Genomic DNA, 20,387 nt, shown 5'->3' on the forward strand with positions numbered 1-20,387 from the left:
TAGGACACAATACTTTGGCCTTGAGACCTTGATCCGCCAAGGAAGACCGCAAGATGTGAAAGCCCCAGAAAAGGCTAATAAGTGGACCTTGAGTCATTTGTTTTTTGGTGCATCGCTAATTTAGTCACAGATGATTTGGCCTTAATTTTAAAGACTTGCATATTTAATAGATTTATTTTTGAGCCATTTTAAGCAGTTTACAGAGATAGACAGGAAAGATGAGGGGAAAGGGGATATGAAAACCAACAAATATCATCAGCTGGAATCGAACTGGGGATGTTGCAGCTATATGGCACACATCCTAAACCACTTGCTCCACCAGTTACTTAAAATAAATCCTTTTTGCATGAGGTGTACACATCATTTTCCTGTCCTTATAAACAGTTCTGTAACCCTGCAATTCATGTGCTACTCAAAGAGCCACTAGATGGCAGCAAAAAGACATAAGTGCCTGCCTAATCACCATTTCAAACCTTTTTCTGTAATGAACCTCCTTCTCATTCACAGGTCAGGTTCAGAGCAGACAATGTATTGAGGATGTAATCCAATTTGCAGCAAGGGAACGTCTCTTCCTCATGGCTGATGAGGTACTGTCTCTGCATCTCTTTTAATATCTTACCTGCTTTGTTGTCTGTTCCCTGTGACATCTTGTCATTCTGTCTTCATCTCCCAGGTGTACCAGGATAATGTGTATGCTGATGGTTGCCAGTTCCACTCTTTTAAGAAGGTTCTGTTTGACATGGGGCCAGAGTACTCAAATACAGTAGAGCTGGTATCTTTCCATTCCACCTCAAAATGCTACATGGGAGAGTAAGTCATTTTGCTTTCATGCTGGGATAAATCTGTCAGACCAAATTGTGTTGACAACTAGTTCTTTGTGTTTGCTGTGACTTTGCTGTCTTCATGTCTGTCTTTTTTTTTTTTTGTTTCATTTTCTTACATATTGTTTTGCGCGCTACTAGGTCACATCCTACTGTTTGCTCTGCCTCTTAGGTGTGGCTTCCGTGGAGGCTACATGGAGATCATCAATATGGACGATGAGGTGAAGGCCCAGCTGATCAAGCTGGTGTCTGTCCGTCTGTGTCCTCCTGTTCCTGGACAGGCTCTCATGGACCTGGTAGTCAACCCTCCGCAGCCTGGGGAACCCTCATATAGCACATTTATCAAGGTACACAGTCTGTGTCCCACAACCCTCATTTATATGCAATAGGGATGGGACAAAGATCAATACGCCAATATACTGCAACATGATCTCTTGTTTGTAGACTAACACTGACACCAGTATCATTATACTTACTATACAAGTACACTGCTATTGGTTATGGGGTTTACTTACTACATTTGCTTTAATGGGCTATTTTGAGGTTTCTCTCAAGCTAATCTTCTAGACACACTGAAAACATCTGAAATATGATATTTAAGGTGAGACTCCACTGACCTCGGACAGTTCAGCCTTTTCATATTATGTGGCTGTTTTAGCTGGCTTTCTTGAATAATGTTAAGTACATTTTGCGGTGTTAAAATGGCCTTGACTGTATGTATTTAGTTGCACCCTGTTTTATCTCGATTCTCTGTGAAACTGAACTCACTCTTTACTATAATGAATATACGTTATATCCCATTATATAGCTGTTTTATGAAATATGAGTTTGTTTCAAAACTGTATTCATTAACTTGTGATGTATTGTAGATGATTGTCTCATAGCACTGAATTGCTGAAATCATTACCTACAGTACAATCATTATCATGGTCAATGAATTACACCATGCACAAAGCTGGTTAAGTTACTTATGAAAACCCCTTGAAGTCAGGACGTCTTGCGTGTGTGAAATGATCTTACTTTATACTGACTGTACAATATCTGGCACCCCTTCTTCTAATGGAGCTCACAGAAGTCTGGAGAAATTCAAGCTTTGTCGATTCACTTACCGCTAATAAAATAAGGCAGGGATTGACTTAATCGTACTGAAATATAACCCTTTCCGGATTTGGTCAATTTTAAACACTGCTTTAGGACCAGTTTTTATAAGACTATTTTCTGTGGCTAAGATTTTCTCCAGACCTCCTTGAGCTTGAAAATACAGGTGGATTGCTACCCGAGATAAATGACTATAATATAGTCAATCGCAGGCACAGCAAATGTTGTTTCCAGTGTTTCCTGATTCTAGTTTATTTTCTATTCTCTCTCTCTCTCTCTGTCTCTCTCTCTCCCACATCTAGGAGCGCACAGCCACCTTAAGTGCCTTAGCAGAGAAGGCTAAGCTTACAGAGCAGGCTCTCAATACTGTGCAAGGCATCAGCTGCAATCCTGTGCAGGGTGCTATGTACTCCTTCCCTTGCATAACCATCCCTGAAAAGGCCATCAAAGAGGCCATGGTCAGAACACACTCTTATAAATGCTTCAGTTATTCAAGTTTGACTGTGTTGTTGCTTTGAGGATATTACATTGATCAGGAGCAGCAAAAAAGAGAAGAAAATGGGTGACCGTTATATAAGTGGTCTTACTCAACACTCTCATTAATCTACTGCTTAATATTTGGTCCACTTACTATTATTTAACTGAAAGTGTTCCACTATGCTGGATTAAATAACTATTGAACAAAGGTTCAGTACACTGTGCATCCCCTGCCCTGTTTGCTAAAGGGAACAAATGATTTCCAATAGCTTGTGGTTTCAATTCTGTCCCGAGGTTGACTGCTCAGTAGGAATTTCAGGGAGGGCAGATGAGCCATGCCGCTGAGAATCTGATTAGCCTTACAGAGGATAAGGTCGGAGTAAAGCTGACCGCCTGACACCTCCTCAATCCCAGTGACTCCGCTCACCATGTTGATTTGCAGCATTGCTTTGTTTTTGGCTGTGCTTTCCCCCAAAACAATGCATAAAGACAGAGCTTCTTTAACAACGCTCTTGTCAACATTACCATTGGCAGTTTGATTAGAGCTGCTGTGCGGTTCATTGAGTTGAATACTCAGCTACTTCTAAGGCTGACACACTTAAATGTTTGACAAAAAGCGTTTGATCCATTAGACATACTTAGGATTTATTTGACCTCAAATTGGTACTCATCAACCTTCAATTATCTTGGCACTGCTGAAGAAAATGTCGTGTCCTTACTCAAAGTTATGTACAACTCTGAAGGGCACATGTGCTAAAATAGGTCTGGAACACCATGAAATTGTAGAATACAATTATCAGCACAGTAAAATGTATTAACTTGAAGAGCTTCTGAAGAGGTTTACCAGGTTTACCATAGCACTGTATAATTGTGATTCCCCCTTTTATGTTACGGGAGTGAGAGACTGTTGGTTAAAAAACAATCCTCTGTTGAGCTGTTTTAAATTAATTAGATTTAATACAAATTGAAAATCCTTTCTAATACGTTATGAATCAAGCACAGAATGTTGTTTGACAAAATACATGATAGAACATAATGAAGAAAGCAGCTCAGTGGGAATGCGGCAAAAAAAGAACATAAAGTACTTCAAGTGTGAAGGCTATCCTGTGAGTCACAGTGTTTGATTAAAAATATATATCATATAGTCACAGCAAAACTGTACTTCTTCAACAAAAAAGTAGCTAAATTCTTGATAAAATACTTGCTGCTGGAATTAGTCTCATGCCACCAGAATATTTAGCCTCAAACTGGTCTATAATGGTTTTTTTTACTCTGTTAGGACAACGGTCAGCAGCCAGATATGTTTTACTGCATGAAGATGCTGGAGGAGACGGGGATCTGCCTCGTACCTGGAAGCGGCTTTGGCCAGAAGGATGGAACCTACCACTTCAGGTTTGAAAACATCTCTCTCTTCTAGGCTTGCAACTAGCAACTATTTTCATTAATGATTCATATGCAGATTTTTTTTATTCATCATTCGATCTTTTATAATTTCAGAAAAAGGAATTTCAAAATAGTTACTAATTCATTCTAGTTTTTTCTAATTCTTTTTTTTACTTACTCTCAATACGGCACAAGTCTGAATTGTATGCTGTCAGATGAACATAGAGGCTGCAGCAGCAGAAACATGCGCACGCATCTTGTGACGTTACCACCTCGTAAGATCACTGTAATAAATGTATTAACTTGGTTGTCTTGTCTTATGCACAAAGGAAACTAAATCAGTTTAAGTAAGTATGAAACACTGTGAAAGAGGCAGTTTTAGTTTCTTCACATCCCATATCAGCCTCTCGAAACTTTTTTCAAAACGTTTTTTCTCTCGTGGTGCGACAAGGGCAAGAGTTTAAAAAACCTTCTAACATGAAAAATGTGATCAAAAGTTCAAAACCCAAAGAAATTCAAATTACTGGCATTTATTCTTAAAAAATGACTAAAAAGATTAGTTAAATATCAAAAGAGTTGCAAATTAATTTTCTGGCAATTGCCTAATTGATTAATTTCTCCCTATATTTAAATAGAAATCAGCAATATTGCATGAGAATAATGGTACTTTCCATACATTTTCATACATGTCTAAAGGAAGCTGTAAGAAACATTGATGTAAAAGTCATCTTTCTTCACTTGAACACTTAAATGAAGCCAGCAATGTTACATATTCCATGTTTGTAAAGAGCTTTTATGTAAGTGTACTTTAAGTTTGTTCCGAAGATTAAGGAAGAGAATGATTGTCATTTCTTAATGTAACTTCTGCACTCTCTCTAGTTATTGAATTACTTTCTAAAAATGATCTTTACCTGATTCTTTAAAATCCATACTAATCCTTAACTCCTTAAGCAAGGCATCTGCTGCTCTTATATCAGTCAGTTCAAAGTTAAATTTTGTCTTGTCTTTTTTTCCCCTCCCCGTCCCAGAATGACCATCTTGCCACCAACAGACAAGCTGAAGATCCTGCTGAACAAAGTAAAGGAGTTCCACCAGAAATTCACGCAGCAATATTCTTAAATGTCCAAGCGTCTTCTTCCGTTCGCAAAAGGGAGGAGCTCACCAACCACAACAAAAAGAACTTAGCCAATCAGAATTCATCTGTCACTAATAAGTGCCTTTCCAACGTTGGCTCTGGTCGTCTCTGTGATGACGCACTTCAGCCTCTGCAGCTACAACAGACAAAAGGCACTGTTTTGTCAGAAAACAAAACTGGAGATAATGAAATTAAATCAGAGACCTGTGTCAAGTTTGGGGAAAATATGGTGTCAGCTTGTGTGTTGAGTTTTGAAAGATGTACAGTACTATAGTTCTGTGTATTTGTAATAATATGAGAGCTAGATTGTCAATGTGAATACCAAGCTTTAAAAAAAAAAATTGAAAAAAAGGTACAATTGCAAGAAAAGTGATGCTGCTTAAAACCCTGAATAAGTGTACGACTGGCTGCAATATTTCATTCCACAGGGAGAATATGTAGAAAAGTCTTATTTGAATGATAATTCAAAGCTGATTTTGTAGAATCAAAATAAATGTAACCGTGTATATTATGTCTCGTTATTTTGGAAAGAGCTCACAGATGTGTTTAGAGTTTATATTAAGACAAATACATTAGTTTCCTTTGACCATGAACATTTATCGAAAACTGTTATGGCACTGTGGTTCTTTTTTAATACCCCATTTTTCCAATGAAGGTCTTAAGTCACAAAACATCACAAATGCGTTGTTTAACCTTATTTCTTCAAATCTTGGGCTATAACAGTCTGTCTGGTAATTTAAAAGAAACTCTCTAAAACGGATATTTTGTTCCTATTTAACCTCAGTTTTCATTCTTATCATTTTCCATCATTTAATTCATTACACTGGTTAAGACTAAATGAGGATACTTGAAGTGAAGAAAAAAGTTGAATTCAGAAGGAATGAAATGCATTTTTGCTCAAATCATTATGCTCAGGATTGCGGCTACAGCCTCATTTTGGTCTGGTACGACCAGTAGCTTATGTGTAATTTTAGTAAACTTTTTATTGATATTGCTGTGTAACTGACATTATTGGGTCACTCTACTGACTTATGTCACATACTTGTGCTACTGGTATACTACACTAGCATGTTTCATGAAATTATAAAAGTTGAATTACAAAAGTAAGTAATTAACACACTGCACCCATTCCACATTTCAGTGCATGTTTTTAAGGCAACTGACTTGGGATGCTTTCTTTTTTGCTACTTGGGAGAAACGCGTTTAGAAAATCGTATCATATTTATACATCCGGAAGATGCAGATTAACATTAACATTATTTGGAGTCTTGTTTCACGCCACCTCATGAATGTAAGTCCAATATTCACTTTTCTTGGTTTGTGAGTATTATCTGTGGGTTTGTCACTAAAAGCAACCGCTTTCACATTACACAGTCATTTGATCCATTGCTAATGTAAAGATATTGATAAGTGAATTTGAATGAGCTTTTATCTTGTAATACCACTTGTGATCTCAGTGGCTGCTGTTAAAAATTACATACTGGCAGTCACATTGTAATTAAACCAGTTTACAGATAAATATAGATTAATAATAAATAAATATGGATGGGGATGGGCAGTATTTTTGACATATGTATTACAAATACAAAATAGATTTTTGTCTTTAGTATAGTGTTGATGAAAATAACTTTTTAACACATTTTGTAATTTTGTATCGAAATACTTTTAATACTTTAAAAATACTGTATATCTAAGTGACGTTTAAAAATACTGTATATCTAAGTGATGACATCATTAACAAACAGTACCTCTGATTGGTGAGATCAGAACAGAAAATTGATTAATTGCTACAAATCCTAACAGTTCCTGTTAAGTTTGGGCCTAAATAGTTTACCAATTTATGTAATGTTCTAGATAACCATTTGACCCGAATAGCAGTCCTCACAGTTAACGTTAACTTGCTTCAGCCTATTTCAAGTTTTGGCACAAAAAAAGTGTTTCAGAGTTGTTGTACAACATCACTTTATATACATTGTCATGAACAACGTTGTCCAGCCACCATTAAACAACAAGTTGTCAACCCATCTACCCTTCTGTTTGTTGTAGCTCAGATGATGCAAAGTAGGCCCTTCATTACCAAACAACCAAGTAACTAAATCAGGATTAAATTATGAGTCATCTGCAAACTTTTATTTAAACATTAAAACTGTTGGTTACTTTAAAACTAAACTTCATCTGGGTGAACCAGGGATATATGAATCTTTTATCTGTTAACTGGTTGAATATGTCAGATTTATTGCCTGACTCACTAGGCAGAGAAGCTGTTGAGTCAGTGTGCTGGTGAAGGGATAGATCAAATAAACCAATAGATGGGTTTGTGAAGTGATTTCATGGTACCTTAGAAATGTATTTTTTTGAAATACAAAATAACATTAGTTTATTTTGATACACTTAAAATTAGGCTAGGCTATTTGGTATTCTATTGTAAAATACATTTTGATGTATCTTTGCCCATCCCTGAATGTAGATATTTTAACAAACAAGACATTATTGTTTACACCAAAAGGGCATAGCATATAAAGACTGTGCTATACCAACTTACAGATTAATTATTATTGTGAGAAGCTAAACTCAAACTTACTTCAATTCAAGTAATGTAGACAAATTCCTTTTTATATAGCAATAAACAGTGAGGTTGCTCCGCAGACATAACACACACACACACACACACACACACACACACACACACACATCTGTGGGATGGCCAGCTGTCTGCACACTGCTCAAACTGTGACCTCTAATAATTATGTTGTTCAGCTCAATTTCAGGCTCAAAAGGCTATACAAGTACGTGTCTCTATTAATCTGTCATCTATTTTATTGCCTAGTATGCAGTTTCCTTGCGAGAATGGGATGAAGGATGGCACCGCAGGTTATGGTTGTATGTGTGTGTGTGTGTGTTAGCGAGGTGGAGATTGAAAGACTATGTAGAAAGTGTAGCATGTAGTTTGAAGGTGTTTTTTGCTCTCTTCCTCTCTACTCCACAGTGGCTGTCAGCTTTAATTATCTTTGACAATGGGCCTCCTGAATCCTAATTAAACTGAGCTCTGTCTTTCCTGGAGCTCCTCACCATTCACTCCAGCAGCATGACGTGCTCACACGTTCCAGTCCTCTTCACCCTAAATTAATTGGGTGCATTTGCGTTTTCTTCTCATCTCCTGACATCTTTTGGGAATCAAAGGTCATCATTAGTTCGGGTGAGGATGTAGGGCGACAGAGAGACAGTCATGCATCTGACAGCAGCGCTGTCATGTAGCTGTCCTGGTTAAGAGAGTGACCAGTCTTTATTCACTGTGTACAGTCTTGTATAAGGAGATTTATATGACTGACCACAACAGCTTATTGAGACTCAGTAGCGTTTGTGAATTGACAATTATATTGTTCATTATTCTTTATGTGTTGACAGTGATGACCTTAAGAGTCTATAAGCTGGTCCAAGTCTAAACTTTGGCTGGAAGTTAGCATGGAAATGAATGGTGATACCACAGAAAATGTCACTCTTAATTAATGCTTTTCACTTAAACTGTTCATGCATTAACAAAATGGATAGCTAAAGTAGTCAACCCACTCTGTCTCTGCCTCATATGTTTATCATGCAGTGATACTAGACAATAAAACCAAGTGACATTTAATACATTTATAGGCTAAGCATAGTGGGCACTAATTGTGTGAAATGGTTTCTCTCTGCCCTGCAAGCGGCAGTATCAAACAGTATGGGAAATTCCTAACAGACAAAATGCTGCAGGCTTATTGAAATACTGAGATCACAAGTCCAACTTACCCAACTGAACACAATCTCCACACATTCTTACCTGATAAAGTTGTTATGGTGAACATGTTAGTAAGCAGTTGCCTATAGTATTTCCACATGTAGCACAAAGGAAGCAGCTGAAGGGGTGATGAATGTGAGTCCAATGTTCACTCTCTTTTAGCTTTGTTTTTCTCTCCACCAACCCGCTCCTGAGGGAAATATCAGGCTCTTTAGCGGCTAGATGCTCCACTGTGTTCACAAGCTAGTCTTTAACTTTGACTGTCTGCCCTTTTCTACTGGGTGGAGTTGGATTTTAAAGACTTTGAAATTTTTTTGGAGATGAGAGCAGTGAAACTGAACCAAAACAGTCAAGTTATTGGCAGTTAAACCAATACAAGTTCAAAGTTGCTAAAACACTCCGTACAGCTGATGGAAGATGCCGAAGTCTGGTGATAATTCTCTGTGGGTTACACAAGCTGGAGGAAATCATCTTTCTTGCCACGATTGCACTTTTTGTTTTGTTTAATTTTTGCTGGTATAAATTAGAGGTATGTGATTCAGTGTCTGGTAAAATTTGTCTGTGATTTCCTAAATTTCTTAATATACTTACAGTGGGTACGGAAAGTATTCAGACCCCTTTAAATTTTTCACTCTTTGTTTCATTGCAGCCATTTTCCAAAAATCAAAAAAGTTCATTTTATTTCTCAGTAATGTACACTCAGCACCCCATCTTGACAGAAAAAAAACAGAAATGTAGAAATTTTTGCAAATTTATTAAAAAAGAAAAACTGAAATATCACATGGTCATAAGTATTCAGACCCTTTGCTCAGTATTTAGTAGAAGCACCCTTTTGATCTAATACAGCCATGAGTCGTTTTGGGAAAGATGCAACAAGTTTTTCACATCTGGATTTGGGTATCCTCTGCCATTCCTCCTTGCAGATCCTCTCCAGTTCTGTCAGGTTGGATGGTAAACGTTGGTGGACAGCCATTTTCAGGTCTCTCCAGAGATGCTCAGTTGGGTTTAAGTCAGGGCTCTGGCTGGGCCATTCAAGAACAGCCACGGAGTTGTTGTGAAGCCACTCCTTCGTTATTTTAGCGGTGTGCTTAGGGTCATTGTCTTGTTGGAAGGTAAACCTTCGGCCCAGTCTGAGGTCCAGAGCACTCTGGAAAAGGTTTTCGTCCAGGATATCCCTGTACTTGGCCGCATTCATCTTTCCCTCGATTGCAACCAGTCGTCCTGTCCCTGCAGCTGAAAAACACCCCCACAGCATGATGCTGCCACCACCATGCTTCACTGTTGAGACCGTATTGGACAGGTGATGAGCAGTGCCTGGTGTTCTCCACACATACCGCTTAGAATTAAGGCCAAAAAGTTCTATCTTGGTCTCATCAGACCAGAGGATCTTATTTATCACCATCTTGGAGTCCTTCAGGTGTTTTTTAGCAAACTCCATGCGGGCTTTCATGTGTCTTGCACTGAGGAGAGGCTTCCGTCGGGCCACTCTGCCATAAAGCCCCGACTGGTGGATTGCTGCAGTGATGGTTGACTTACTACAACTTTCTCCCATCTCCCGACTGCATCTCTGGAGCTCAGCCACAGTGACCTTTGGGTTCTTCTTTACCTCTCTCACCAAGGCTCTTCTCCCCCATAGCTCAGTTTGGCCGGACGGCCAGCTCTAGGAAGGGTTCTGGTCGTCCCAAACGTCTTCCATTTGAGGATTATGGAGGCCACTGTGCTCTTAGGAACCTTAAGTGCAGCAGAAATTTTTTTGTAACCTTGGCCAGATCTGTGCCTTGCCACAATTCTGTCTCTGAGCTCTTCAGGCAGTTCCTTTGACCTCATGATTCTCATTTGCTCTGACATGCACTGTGAGCTGTAAGGTCTTATATAGACAGGTGTGTGGCTTTCCTAATCAAGTCCAATCAGTATAATCAAACACAGCTGGACTCAAATGAAGGTGTAGAACCATCTCAAGGATGATCAGAAGAAATAGACAGCACCTGAGTTAAATATGAGTGTCACGGCAAAGGGTCTGAATACTTATGACCATGTGATATTTCAGTTTTTCTTTTTTAATAAATTTGCAAAAAATTCTACATTTCTGTTTTTTTCTGTCAAGATGGGGTGCTGAGTGTACATTACTGAGAAATAAAATGAACTTTTTTGATTTTTGGAAAATGGCTGCAATGAAACAAAGAGTGAAAAATTTAAAGGGGTCTGAATACTTTCCGTACCCACTGTAGACTTATTGTTCCGTGAGGCCACTGTCACAGATTAGACAACAACAAACAAAAAGTATGCAGAAATACAAAATTATACAGGTCTGTTTCTAAGTTTATCCTGCATGTTATCATTATACTGCAACTAAAATGGAACTGATGCATTGTGGGAAGTGTAAATGAGTCGTAAAAACCGTCAGCATCACCAATCAACAGCTGCATTGTTTTCTTGAAGGTGTGACATGTGGTTACTACTTAAGGTTGAGCTAAACCCTGTTGTTGCAGTCACCACACAAGTCACAACACAGTGATTTGAATTTAGTTGTCGTGTAATTGCAGATCTGAGGAAAGAAAGAGATTTATGCTTTTTCTCTGTCCTGTGATTGGTTGTGGTTGCTTTTGAATGTGAGCCTGATTTGTGTCAATATATGATTAAGTTTTCATTTTGGTCTCTCCAAGTCTTTTCTGTTTCAAACACAAACATAAACTCAAGAAGAACAACAACTCTAGGTTTTAGGAAATGGAAGCCAGACAAGAGAAACAACAACCGGCAGAATATTAAAGCAGTAGTTTTGGGAAATACACTTTTCTTATTTTTGTTTGATGAAAAGTTTGATACCACTCTCAATTCTGTCTGTTAAATATAGGGCTATACCGCCAGAAGCCAGTTAGCTTAGCTTAGCATAAAGACTGTAAACAGGGAGAAACAGCTAACCTGGCTCTGTCCAAAGGTAACAAAATCCACTTACCAGCGCCTCTAAATCTCACAAATTATTATAGTTATATCTTGTTTGTTAAATCCATTAAAAAAATACAGCTTTACAAAGGGTTATGTGTGGGACTGTTTCTTGGCTGTGGGCATCTGGCAGGCAACTAGCAGAGACTCAAGCATGTTACTGCTCTGTACTCATAGTTAGTCAGAGTCCCTGAAGTAGTCTGGCACCTGAATCATCGTTACAATTTGTATGAATTAGTCAAACAAGACAAAAGTATAAATTAGATCATTAGAGTTACTGGTGTGCTGATTTTGTCCATAGACTGATTTTGTCCCTTCGGACAGAGCCAGATTAGCTGTTTCCAGTCTTTGTGCTAAGCTAAGCTAAATGCCCTCATGCTGTAGCCTTATATTTAATGGACAGATATGAGAGTGGTATTAATCTTCTCATCTAATTCCCAATTCAGCAGGCTTCCCAAAATGTTGTATTATTCCTTTAAGGTGCCTGTAGCAAAGGGCAAGAGCAGTCACCCTACCCGGATACAGGATACTAAACATGCAACTTTGACCGCAACACAAAAGAGCCAGGCTCGTTGGTAGAACAGTCCTAGTGCTTTCTCAGCTGTAGTGACAGTACTCACGGTCACATTGCCCCTGTAAACAAAACTGCAAAAAGAGTTGCAAATATTACTTTTATTCAGTGCATAATATACAGTCCCCTCCAAAAGTATTGGAACGGTAAGGCAAATTCCTTTGTTTTTTCAGATCTCATTTCCTGGTATTCACATCTAGATGTGTTCAACTCAGGACATATCACCCTTTGTTTGAACCCACCCATTTTTTCAAGTGAGCAAAACTATTGGAGCACGTGACTGACAGATGTTTCTTGTTGCCCAGGTGTTGCCTTTTAGGTTGACTGTCCAAACATTAAATAGCTCTGCATGACTAGTCTAAGTTTTGATCCTTGGTTCAAACCTATAAAGACTGCATTTCCTGTTAAAGAGGATAAACCAACATGAAGACCAGAGAGCTGTCTATGGGAGAAAAGCAAGCCATTGTCAAGCGGAGAAAAGAAGGAAAATCGACCAGAGCCATTGGACAAACATTGGGCATAGCAAGCACAACAATTTGGAATGTCCTGAAAAAGAAAGAAACTACTGGTGTACTGAGCAACAGACTTCCAACAGGTCGGCCAAGGAAAACACAGTAGTTGATGACAGAAATATCGTGAGAGCTGTGAAGAAAATCCCCAAAACATCAGTAAGTGACATCAGCAACGACCTCCACAGTGCAGGGGTGAAGGTATCAAAATCCACTGTTCGAAGAAGACTCAGAGAGCAGAAATATAGAGGCAACACCACAAGATGCAAACCGCTCATCAGCAGGAAGAATTGGAAGGCCAGATTGAAGTTTGCAAAGAAGTACAGAGATGTCTGTGAAGCTTCTCAGTCATCCAGGTCATAGTTATCCAAAGAAGGTTAAAGTCAAGGGCAGCTGGACTTGGTTGAAGGTACGAGAAGACGTTTCGTCCCTCATCCAAGGGACTTCGGCTTCAACTTCGGGTGGCTGTGGCTCAGGAGGTAGAGCGGGTTGGCAGTTAATTGGAACGTCGGTGGTTCAATCCCCGGCTCCCCCAGGCTGCATGTCGAAGTGTCCTTGGGCAAGATACTGAACCCCGAATTCATGCACATTCATACACTGGCGGCAGTTCCGCCTGTGTGTGAATGTTAGTTTCTGTTTGAGCACTTAGGCTCAGTGTATGAATGTGTTTGACTGGTGAATGCAGATGTAGCGTAAAAGCGCTTTGAGTGGTCATAAAGACTAGAAAGGCGCTATACAAATACGGAGCATTTACTTCTTCAGTTCTGACTGACTGGTAGGGAAACCAAGCTATTTAACGTCAGTGGGGTCGTTTGCCAGGATCGTCGATACCGTTGGTTTGTTAGTGTTCCTGGCTGTTGTAATGACAGTCGTTATGGTTGTTAGGACTAACCGAGGCCAAGACTGAAGGACCATCGTTCGCATCTTCACCTGAGGCCAATAGGTTACGTTTGTTGAGTTTCCTGGGAAGTGATGAAAGGTCATGGATTTCATCAAGAAAGCACTGCTATTTCAACACAACAAGAGACAGACCCGGAATTTCCAAAACCTACAGTCCGAGCCAGCAGCACTAATAAAACAGGAGAATTGTCTTGGAGGAGAAAGGACAACAATCCCACAACGCATGAAACAGACAACAGATGGGTGAAAAACCTCTCAGATAGGGAACTCACGCAACCAGAGAAAGACGTTCTGGCCAAAGGATTAAACTTACATTACACCACAGCAGCTGCCTATAGTGGACCCAGCCACAGAATCGCCCGTTAGGAATAACAAATTAACAGAAACAGAAGCGAAACACCTCAGACTAAAGGTATCTGCAGCCCTTTCTAATGCGAAGGCTCCCCCTTCCAACCTCACCATCCAAGAAAGGAAGGCTGTGACATCACTGAGCAAGGATCAAAACATCACTATCCTACCTGCTGACAAAGGATATGCACGGTAGTCCTTAACATAGCGGACTACCTGAACAAGGTCAACACACTACTAATGGACACAAACACATAAGAGACAGAGGCAAGACCCAACCAGTGGATACAAGAAAAAGAACAGCTACAGAAAGACAACACCATCTCCCGTGAACAATATAATCCTTAGTATCCTGGAAAAGCCATTCCGTGCATATATGGACTACCCAAGATACACAAAGAAGGAGCCCCACTCAGGCAGCATTAACTCAGTCACCTATAACATTGCCTAACACATTTTCTACCATCTTAGCTCCCTTGGTGGGAAACACGCCACGCCACACCACACCACACCACATCACATCACACCACACCACATCACATCACATCACATCACATCCAAAACTCCATTGACTTTGTAAACAAAGTTCGAGGACTGAAACCTATGACGTGACTTCTTTGTTCACCTGCATCCCCACCATAAAAGCAGTAGAAACCGTAAGGAAACAGCTAACACAAGACAGCACCCTGGAAAACAGAACTAGCGTCAGCCCTGACCAGATCTGCAAATTACTCGACCTCTGTCTAAACACCACCTATTTCCAGTACAACGGTGGATTCTACAGACAGAAGCACGGCTGTGCCATGGGCTCACCAGTATCCCTGATTGTGGCAAACATCTACATGGAAGAAGTGGAGAATAAAGCCCTCAACTCCTTCAGAGGAACAGCACCGAGCCACTGGTACAGATATGTGGACGACACCTGGGTCAAAATTAAAAGCCAGGAAGTGCAAGCCTTCACAGAAAACATCAACTCTGTGGATAGCAACATCAAGTTCACACGAGAACACGAGAAGATGTCCACAACAGCAGTTTGGCCTTCTTGGACTGCATTGTACACATTGAAAAGCCTGCAAATTGGTGTGTACAGAAAACCCACATACACAGACCAATACCTACTCTTGTAGATTTCCACCACCCACTGGAGCACAAGCTAGGGGTCATGAGAACACTGCACCACAGAGCGGAAAACATACCAACAAGCGCCCAAGCCAGAGAGAAGGACAAAACCACCTGAAGGGGGCACTTACAGCCTGTGGATACCCTAAATGGACCTTTGTGAAAAAGCTACAAAATCCGGGAAGAACAAAACAACAGGGGAGGAGGAAAAGAAGGTCAAAGGCAACAACATTGAGATTCTGGACATATCAGAGAAACTCATGAGGATTTTCATTAAACACAAAATCCCTGTGTTTTTTAAATCCAAGAACACGCTAAGACAGATGCTGGTACACCCCAAAGTCCGCACACCCAAACACAAGAAAAGCAATCTAGTGTATGCTGACCAATGCAGTGAGGAATGCACAGACCTGTATATTGGGGAGACTAAACAACCACTACACAAACGCATGGCTCAACACAGAGAGGCCAACTCCTCAGGTCAAGACTTTGCAGTTTACTTACATCTGAAGGACAGAGGACACTCGTTTGAGGACCACCAGTTGCGCATTTTAGACAGAGAACATGGATGGTTTGAAAGAGGTGTCAAGGAAGCATCTACACCCGGGTTGAGAAGCCATTGCTGAACAGAGGAGGGGGCCTACGCCCTCTTAAATAGCTTAGTTTCCAGTCAGTCAGAACTGAGTATCTTCAACCAAGTCCAGTTGCCCTTGACTTTAACCTTCTTTGGATAAGTACAGGGATGAGCCGCAAAAGTTCTGGAAGGCAATCTTATGCACTGATGAGACCAAGATTAATCTCTACCAAAGTGACGGAAAGGCCAAAGTGTGGAGAAAGAAAGGAACTGCTTATGATCCGAAGCATACAAGCTCTTCTGTGAAGCATTGTGGAGGTAATGTCATGGCTTGGAGGGGACTGTGTATATATACATAGGGAGAAACTGACTCTGTATATATATATATATATATATTATAATTAAAGGCTGTTTTTGTGAAGGCTGCACATTTGAAATTAAGCATGAAAGTTCATTCTTGACTTTGGAAAAAGTGATTTACTCTCACATGGGACTGGAAAAAATTAATTTAATGTAGATCATTTAATGCACTATTTAATGTTTATTCTCTATTTCAAGGAGTTTAAGTCATATTTACAAAAGATCTCACAACTAACAAAATAATTCACTTGACCTTCACAAAGGACCTCATCTTGTGTTGTTTCTATTCAACAGCGACATTATTATCTGGTACATTGTCCAACTCTCTGGGTATTAAAGGTTTTAACCTAAGTTTAGGTTATATGTTTTTATTTGATGTTTTCAACCGCTATCCCTCTAAAATATAGGTTAAGGTTACCATGAGTTCTTTTTATTTTTTTAACCTCTACAACATGTTAAGAGGCCATTCACACTTTCACATGACACACTCAAGTCAGTAAATGGAGAAGGGCAGATTTGAAAAAAAAAATAGGCTAAGAAAAGACAAAATAGTGAGCGGGAGGGAGCGATGATACAGAGATTGGGTGATAAATCTTGTTCTGATCAGGTTTCTCTGGTGCCCTCACACCTCAGTCTCTTTCTTGAGGTAATTAATCAATCCCAGACTGGAGGCATTGATCGGCCTCTTGCGGCCCTCGGTATGTTTACACTCCTCGATTGTATTTGCCACTAAGCCTCTCACTGCCGCTCAATCTCATCGGCAGAAAATGTGACACTCCACCCTCTGATGCCATCAGCGAAACGGTGCATCGATTGACATCTCGATGAAAATCAATCTACTTTTTTGTTGCATGGGGGATTTAGGTTTGTTATAATCCGTTGTTGTAATCCTGAATTCCAGGTTGCAATACATAAAGTTTTATTGTGAGCAATCAAAAGACTCCTTGAATGCAGGGGCGAACATCTCTTCACTGCCAAACATCTGTTTTGCTCAAATTTTCTTGTTTCATGCAAGTGTTTCTTTATAAATATAAAGCATTTTTATAATGTATTTTTATAATTTGTAATATAACCATTGACATTGCCAATTTAAATATGTTATGGCTGATCAGCCAGTCCTCAGATTGATTCCTAAAGCTGAATGGATGTTATAATAATATAAATTGTATTATTACCGTTAAAATGTTGACTTGCAACATAGAATGTTGTAGTTAGCTGAAGTGGAACAAATTTGAACTACTTTATATACTGTTTGATGGTTCAGTCAAATAAAAATGTATCATTTTATAAGATGATCATATATTTGTGTTTATAAAATCTACATGTATGCATTAAACTTCAAAGTAACTAGTAACTAAAACTGTTACAAAATGCAGTGAAGTAAAAAGTATTTCCTCTGACACGTAGTGGAGTAGAAGTAATGCAAAATTGTATTTAAATGAAGTACTAGAGTTGATGTACTCAGTTACAGGTCATCAATGAAATATTTTAGGAACATTTTTGAAACATCCCCAAGTATATGTGGATTTAATTTACTTATTTAGTGATTTATCAAACCAAACAAACATTCTCTTTTCATGTGCAGACTCTTCCATTGCACAACAGTGATCTCCTTCTCATAGACTGTATCTTCTCATATTTCTTTCTATGCTGTTGCAGAGCCTCTCGCAGGATGCAAACCATGATTCAACATCTTATTCACAGACTGCATGTGAGTGATGACGTGTTTGGCTTTGAGCTCCTGCTGGAGGACAGGAGGACGCAGCAGAGAGGAAAACATGATCTTTTAATTGAATTACTTGATATAGTAGAAGGACATTTTGCAGTGTGCGATGCGAGCGGGTAAGAGCATTACCTGTGAATGCATCTTAACTAGATATTGTCTGTGTTCTTTTCTTAGCCTCTTTGTTTGAATTTTGTAGTGTTGTGTTTTTTATTAGTAATAGTGTTTGTTAGGCTGCCTTCTTGGCCAGGTCTCTCTAGAAAAAGAGATTTAATCTCAACAAGATTTTTACCTGGTTTAAAAAATGACAAATTAAATAAAAAACATAAAAAAACAGGAGTATTGCAATTGTTTATGGCCTGTTTTAATGAAATTCATAAACTTCCCCTCTAGGAGGTGCTAGAATGTCCACAGCCAAAAGTATTTCATAAATTCTCAGGTGTATTTGATGAATTCACATGCAGGAGGTATTTGATTTTTACTTTGCAAATGATTTGAAGCTCTGAATAATCTCTCTGTTGTATTTGAATCTTTACCTGTCCTTTTTCCCACATGTGGAAAGCATTAACTGGATTTGGATTTGGAAAGCGTATTCATTATATTTAAACATTAACAAATCAAAATGAAATGTATTCCTTCAGAAGTCCACACAAGTACAGTTAGCTGGAAGCAAATAATGAGATCCCACCCTGGATGATTGTGTCTCCATCTTAAATACAGTACCAGCTTTGAGTGGGTGGTGTGGTAATGCATTCTGTTAACCCCACCCCCCTGCTGAGCTGAACTGTTGAGCCCAGCCTTTTCGCTGGCTTTTCTGTGGAAAAAGAAAAATAAACACTCAATTTCTGAAAAAGAAGAAGGTGTGAAAAGTACTGAGGGCCATGCATCTTATCGCTGCCTGGCACACATGGTGTTTCATCACTTGATAAACACTTGGGTGTCAGTGGTCACATAATATTTCTGTTTATATTCCATGTTGGTAACAAGACGCCCATTCAGTTTCCTTTCCATTCACCACATAAATTCTGAGACAATCAAACCTGTCTCAGCTTTGATTGTCATAACCATAATTGAACTCTGCTTAGCCACCCAGGTCAGGCTATATAAATGCCATACATATTTCATGCAGCATCACAGTTATCTGACAAAGGGTTTTTTTGTGAATTGAAATCACGCCTCATATTTCATTAGACACTCAGAAAGTCTCTGGTCTGTGGTCAGATTGGCTGTATGTTTTATTCATGTCCTCTGAACATCTGCTTGTCCGGATGTCAAAAATCATCAGGCTCCCCCAGGACTCCTGCCCGACTGGTTGTAAATGAACTCCAAAGTTGAGACTCAAAACAACCTGTCAGAGCTCTCCACCACCAGAGGAATTTTTCAATACAGAAGCGGAGGTGAGTTGAGTAACTATGATCTTGTTCTGGAAAAGAGTGATGAAAGTCAACGTTGGACATACACGTGAGGTCAGAAATAAAAAAAGCGCACTCTGATTCAGTTGGTGTGATACTGTGAAACACTTTCTAATACAAGTTGTGTCTTCTTCCCACAGCATTTAGTTTTTTTTGACACTGCTGTTCACTCTGGCTCCTGGTCGACAAGTCTCCCTGAGTCACTGGAGGCTTGTGCCAACTGGAGGGAAAGAGCCTGACCACTAACAAGTGCTCACTGACTCATAGCCGCCACAGTATGTCCCACTGTGTCTTTGTGTGTGAGTGTGCATGTGTGTCTTTATATACTATTCTATTTCTCTCTTTGCACCCATCCCACAGAAAATGTGTGGTCTTTTGGAAATGAAAATGTATTTTAGCTCACATGCGTGCCCTCCCAAACTCAGCTGTAACAAAGACGCATGCATAAAATAAAACAAAATGAAACCAGGAAGAGGAAATTAAAATGTCATCCAATGCAACCAATAAAAATGTAGTTACTCTTCCTATTTAGGGGACATTTTATGAGGAATTTTACTCCTGTCTGAATTATTGGTATCATTGTTGCAAGACTAGTTACAATCATAGATTTGTTGTAATTTGACTTAGACTGGACTAAAAAAGTATAAGATCCCTATTCTTGTATTCAATGATGCACTTCTGTGCTCTGAATGATTCCTTATTTCATGTTCATTACCTTGGGTTTACTATCCTGAAACTTAAGCCAAGACTGTCCACTGCCATGCTAGTGGCTCTGTGTGGCTGTAATAAGGCACAGCAGTTCTTTGAGCTAAATGCTGAAATGCTCAGCTTACTAACCAAGATCCAGTCCACCTCAAACCCAATGCTCAAACCTCATGGTGGCACCGGAGGAAAAGTCAGGGGATCACCACAGACAGAGAGATTTCAGTATGGACCAAAGTGGTGGACCTACTGTTTGGAAATGAAGCTGTGAAAATAAAAAACAGATATTAAAAATGCTTTGAAAAGCTGAGGGAACTGACGAGTCAGTGATAATTCTTGTTGGGTTCATCCCTACAAATGATAACTTTAACTTTACATGTACATTAATATAAAATAATTGATTACATGAGCTTTAAAAGTAATATCTCACACTTATTCAACCCATCTATTCTCCAAAAATGACAACTTTGAACGTTGCATGGGAACAAGGCCTTCACTTGACTATCCCTGACACAACTTGTGTCAGTCTTGTCATCATTCACTCCT

The 20,387-nt window shown here is 39.4% G+C and overlaps 1 protein-coding gene across 1 annotated transcript; it reads left to right on the forward strand.

Annotated features, from left to right (window-relative positions):
• Window positions 1–507: 507 nt before the first annotated feature.
• gpt (glutamic--pyruvic transaminase) lies at window positions 508–5,420 on the forward strand (the record flags this gene model as incomplete). Its single annotated transcript, XM_038717755.1, is given in 6 exon segments — window positions 508–587; window positions 674–810; window positions 994–1,168; window positions 2,222–2,377; window positions 3,676–3,788; window positions 4,808–5,420. Coding segments are annotated over 6 exon segments (752 nt in total), but the record flags the coding sequence as incomplete, so codon positions are not given.
• Between the last annotated feature and the right edge of the window lie 14,967 nt (window positions 5,421–20,387).

Source organism: Micropterus salmoides, unplaced genomic scaffold (genome assembly GCF_014851395.1).
Source record: "Micropterus salmoides isolate LMB-PRFRI ecotype aquatic unplaced genomic scaffold, ASM1485139v1 Ms_hic_scaffold_14, whole genome shotgun sequence".
Classification (NCBI taxonomy): Eukaryota; Metazoa; Chordata; class Actinopteri; order Centrarchiformes; family Centrarchidae; genus Micropterus; species Micropterus salmoides.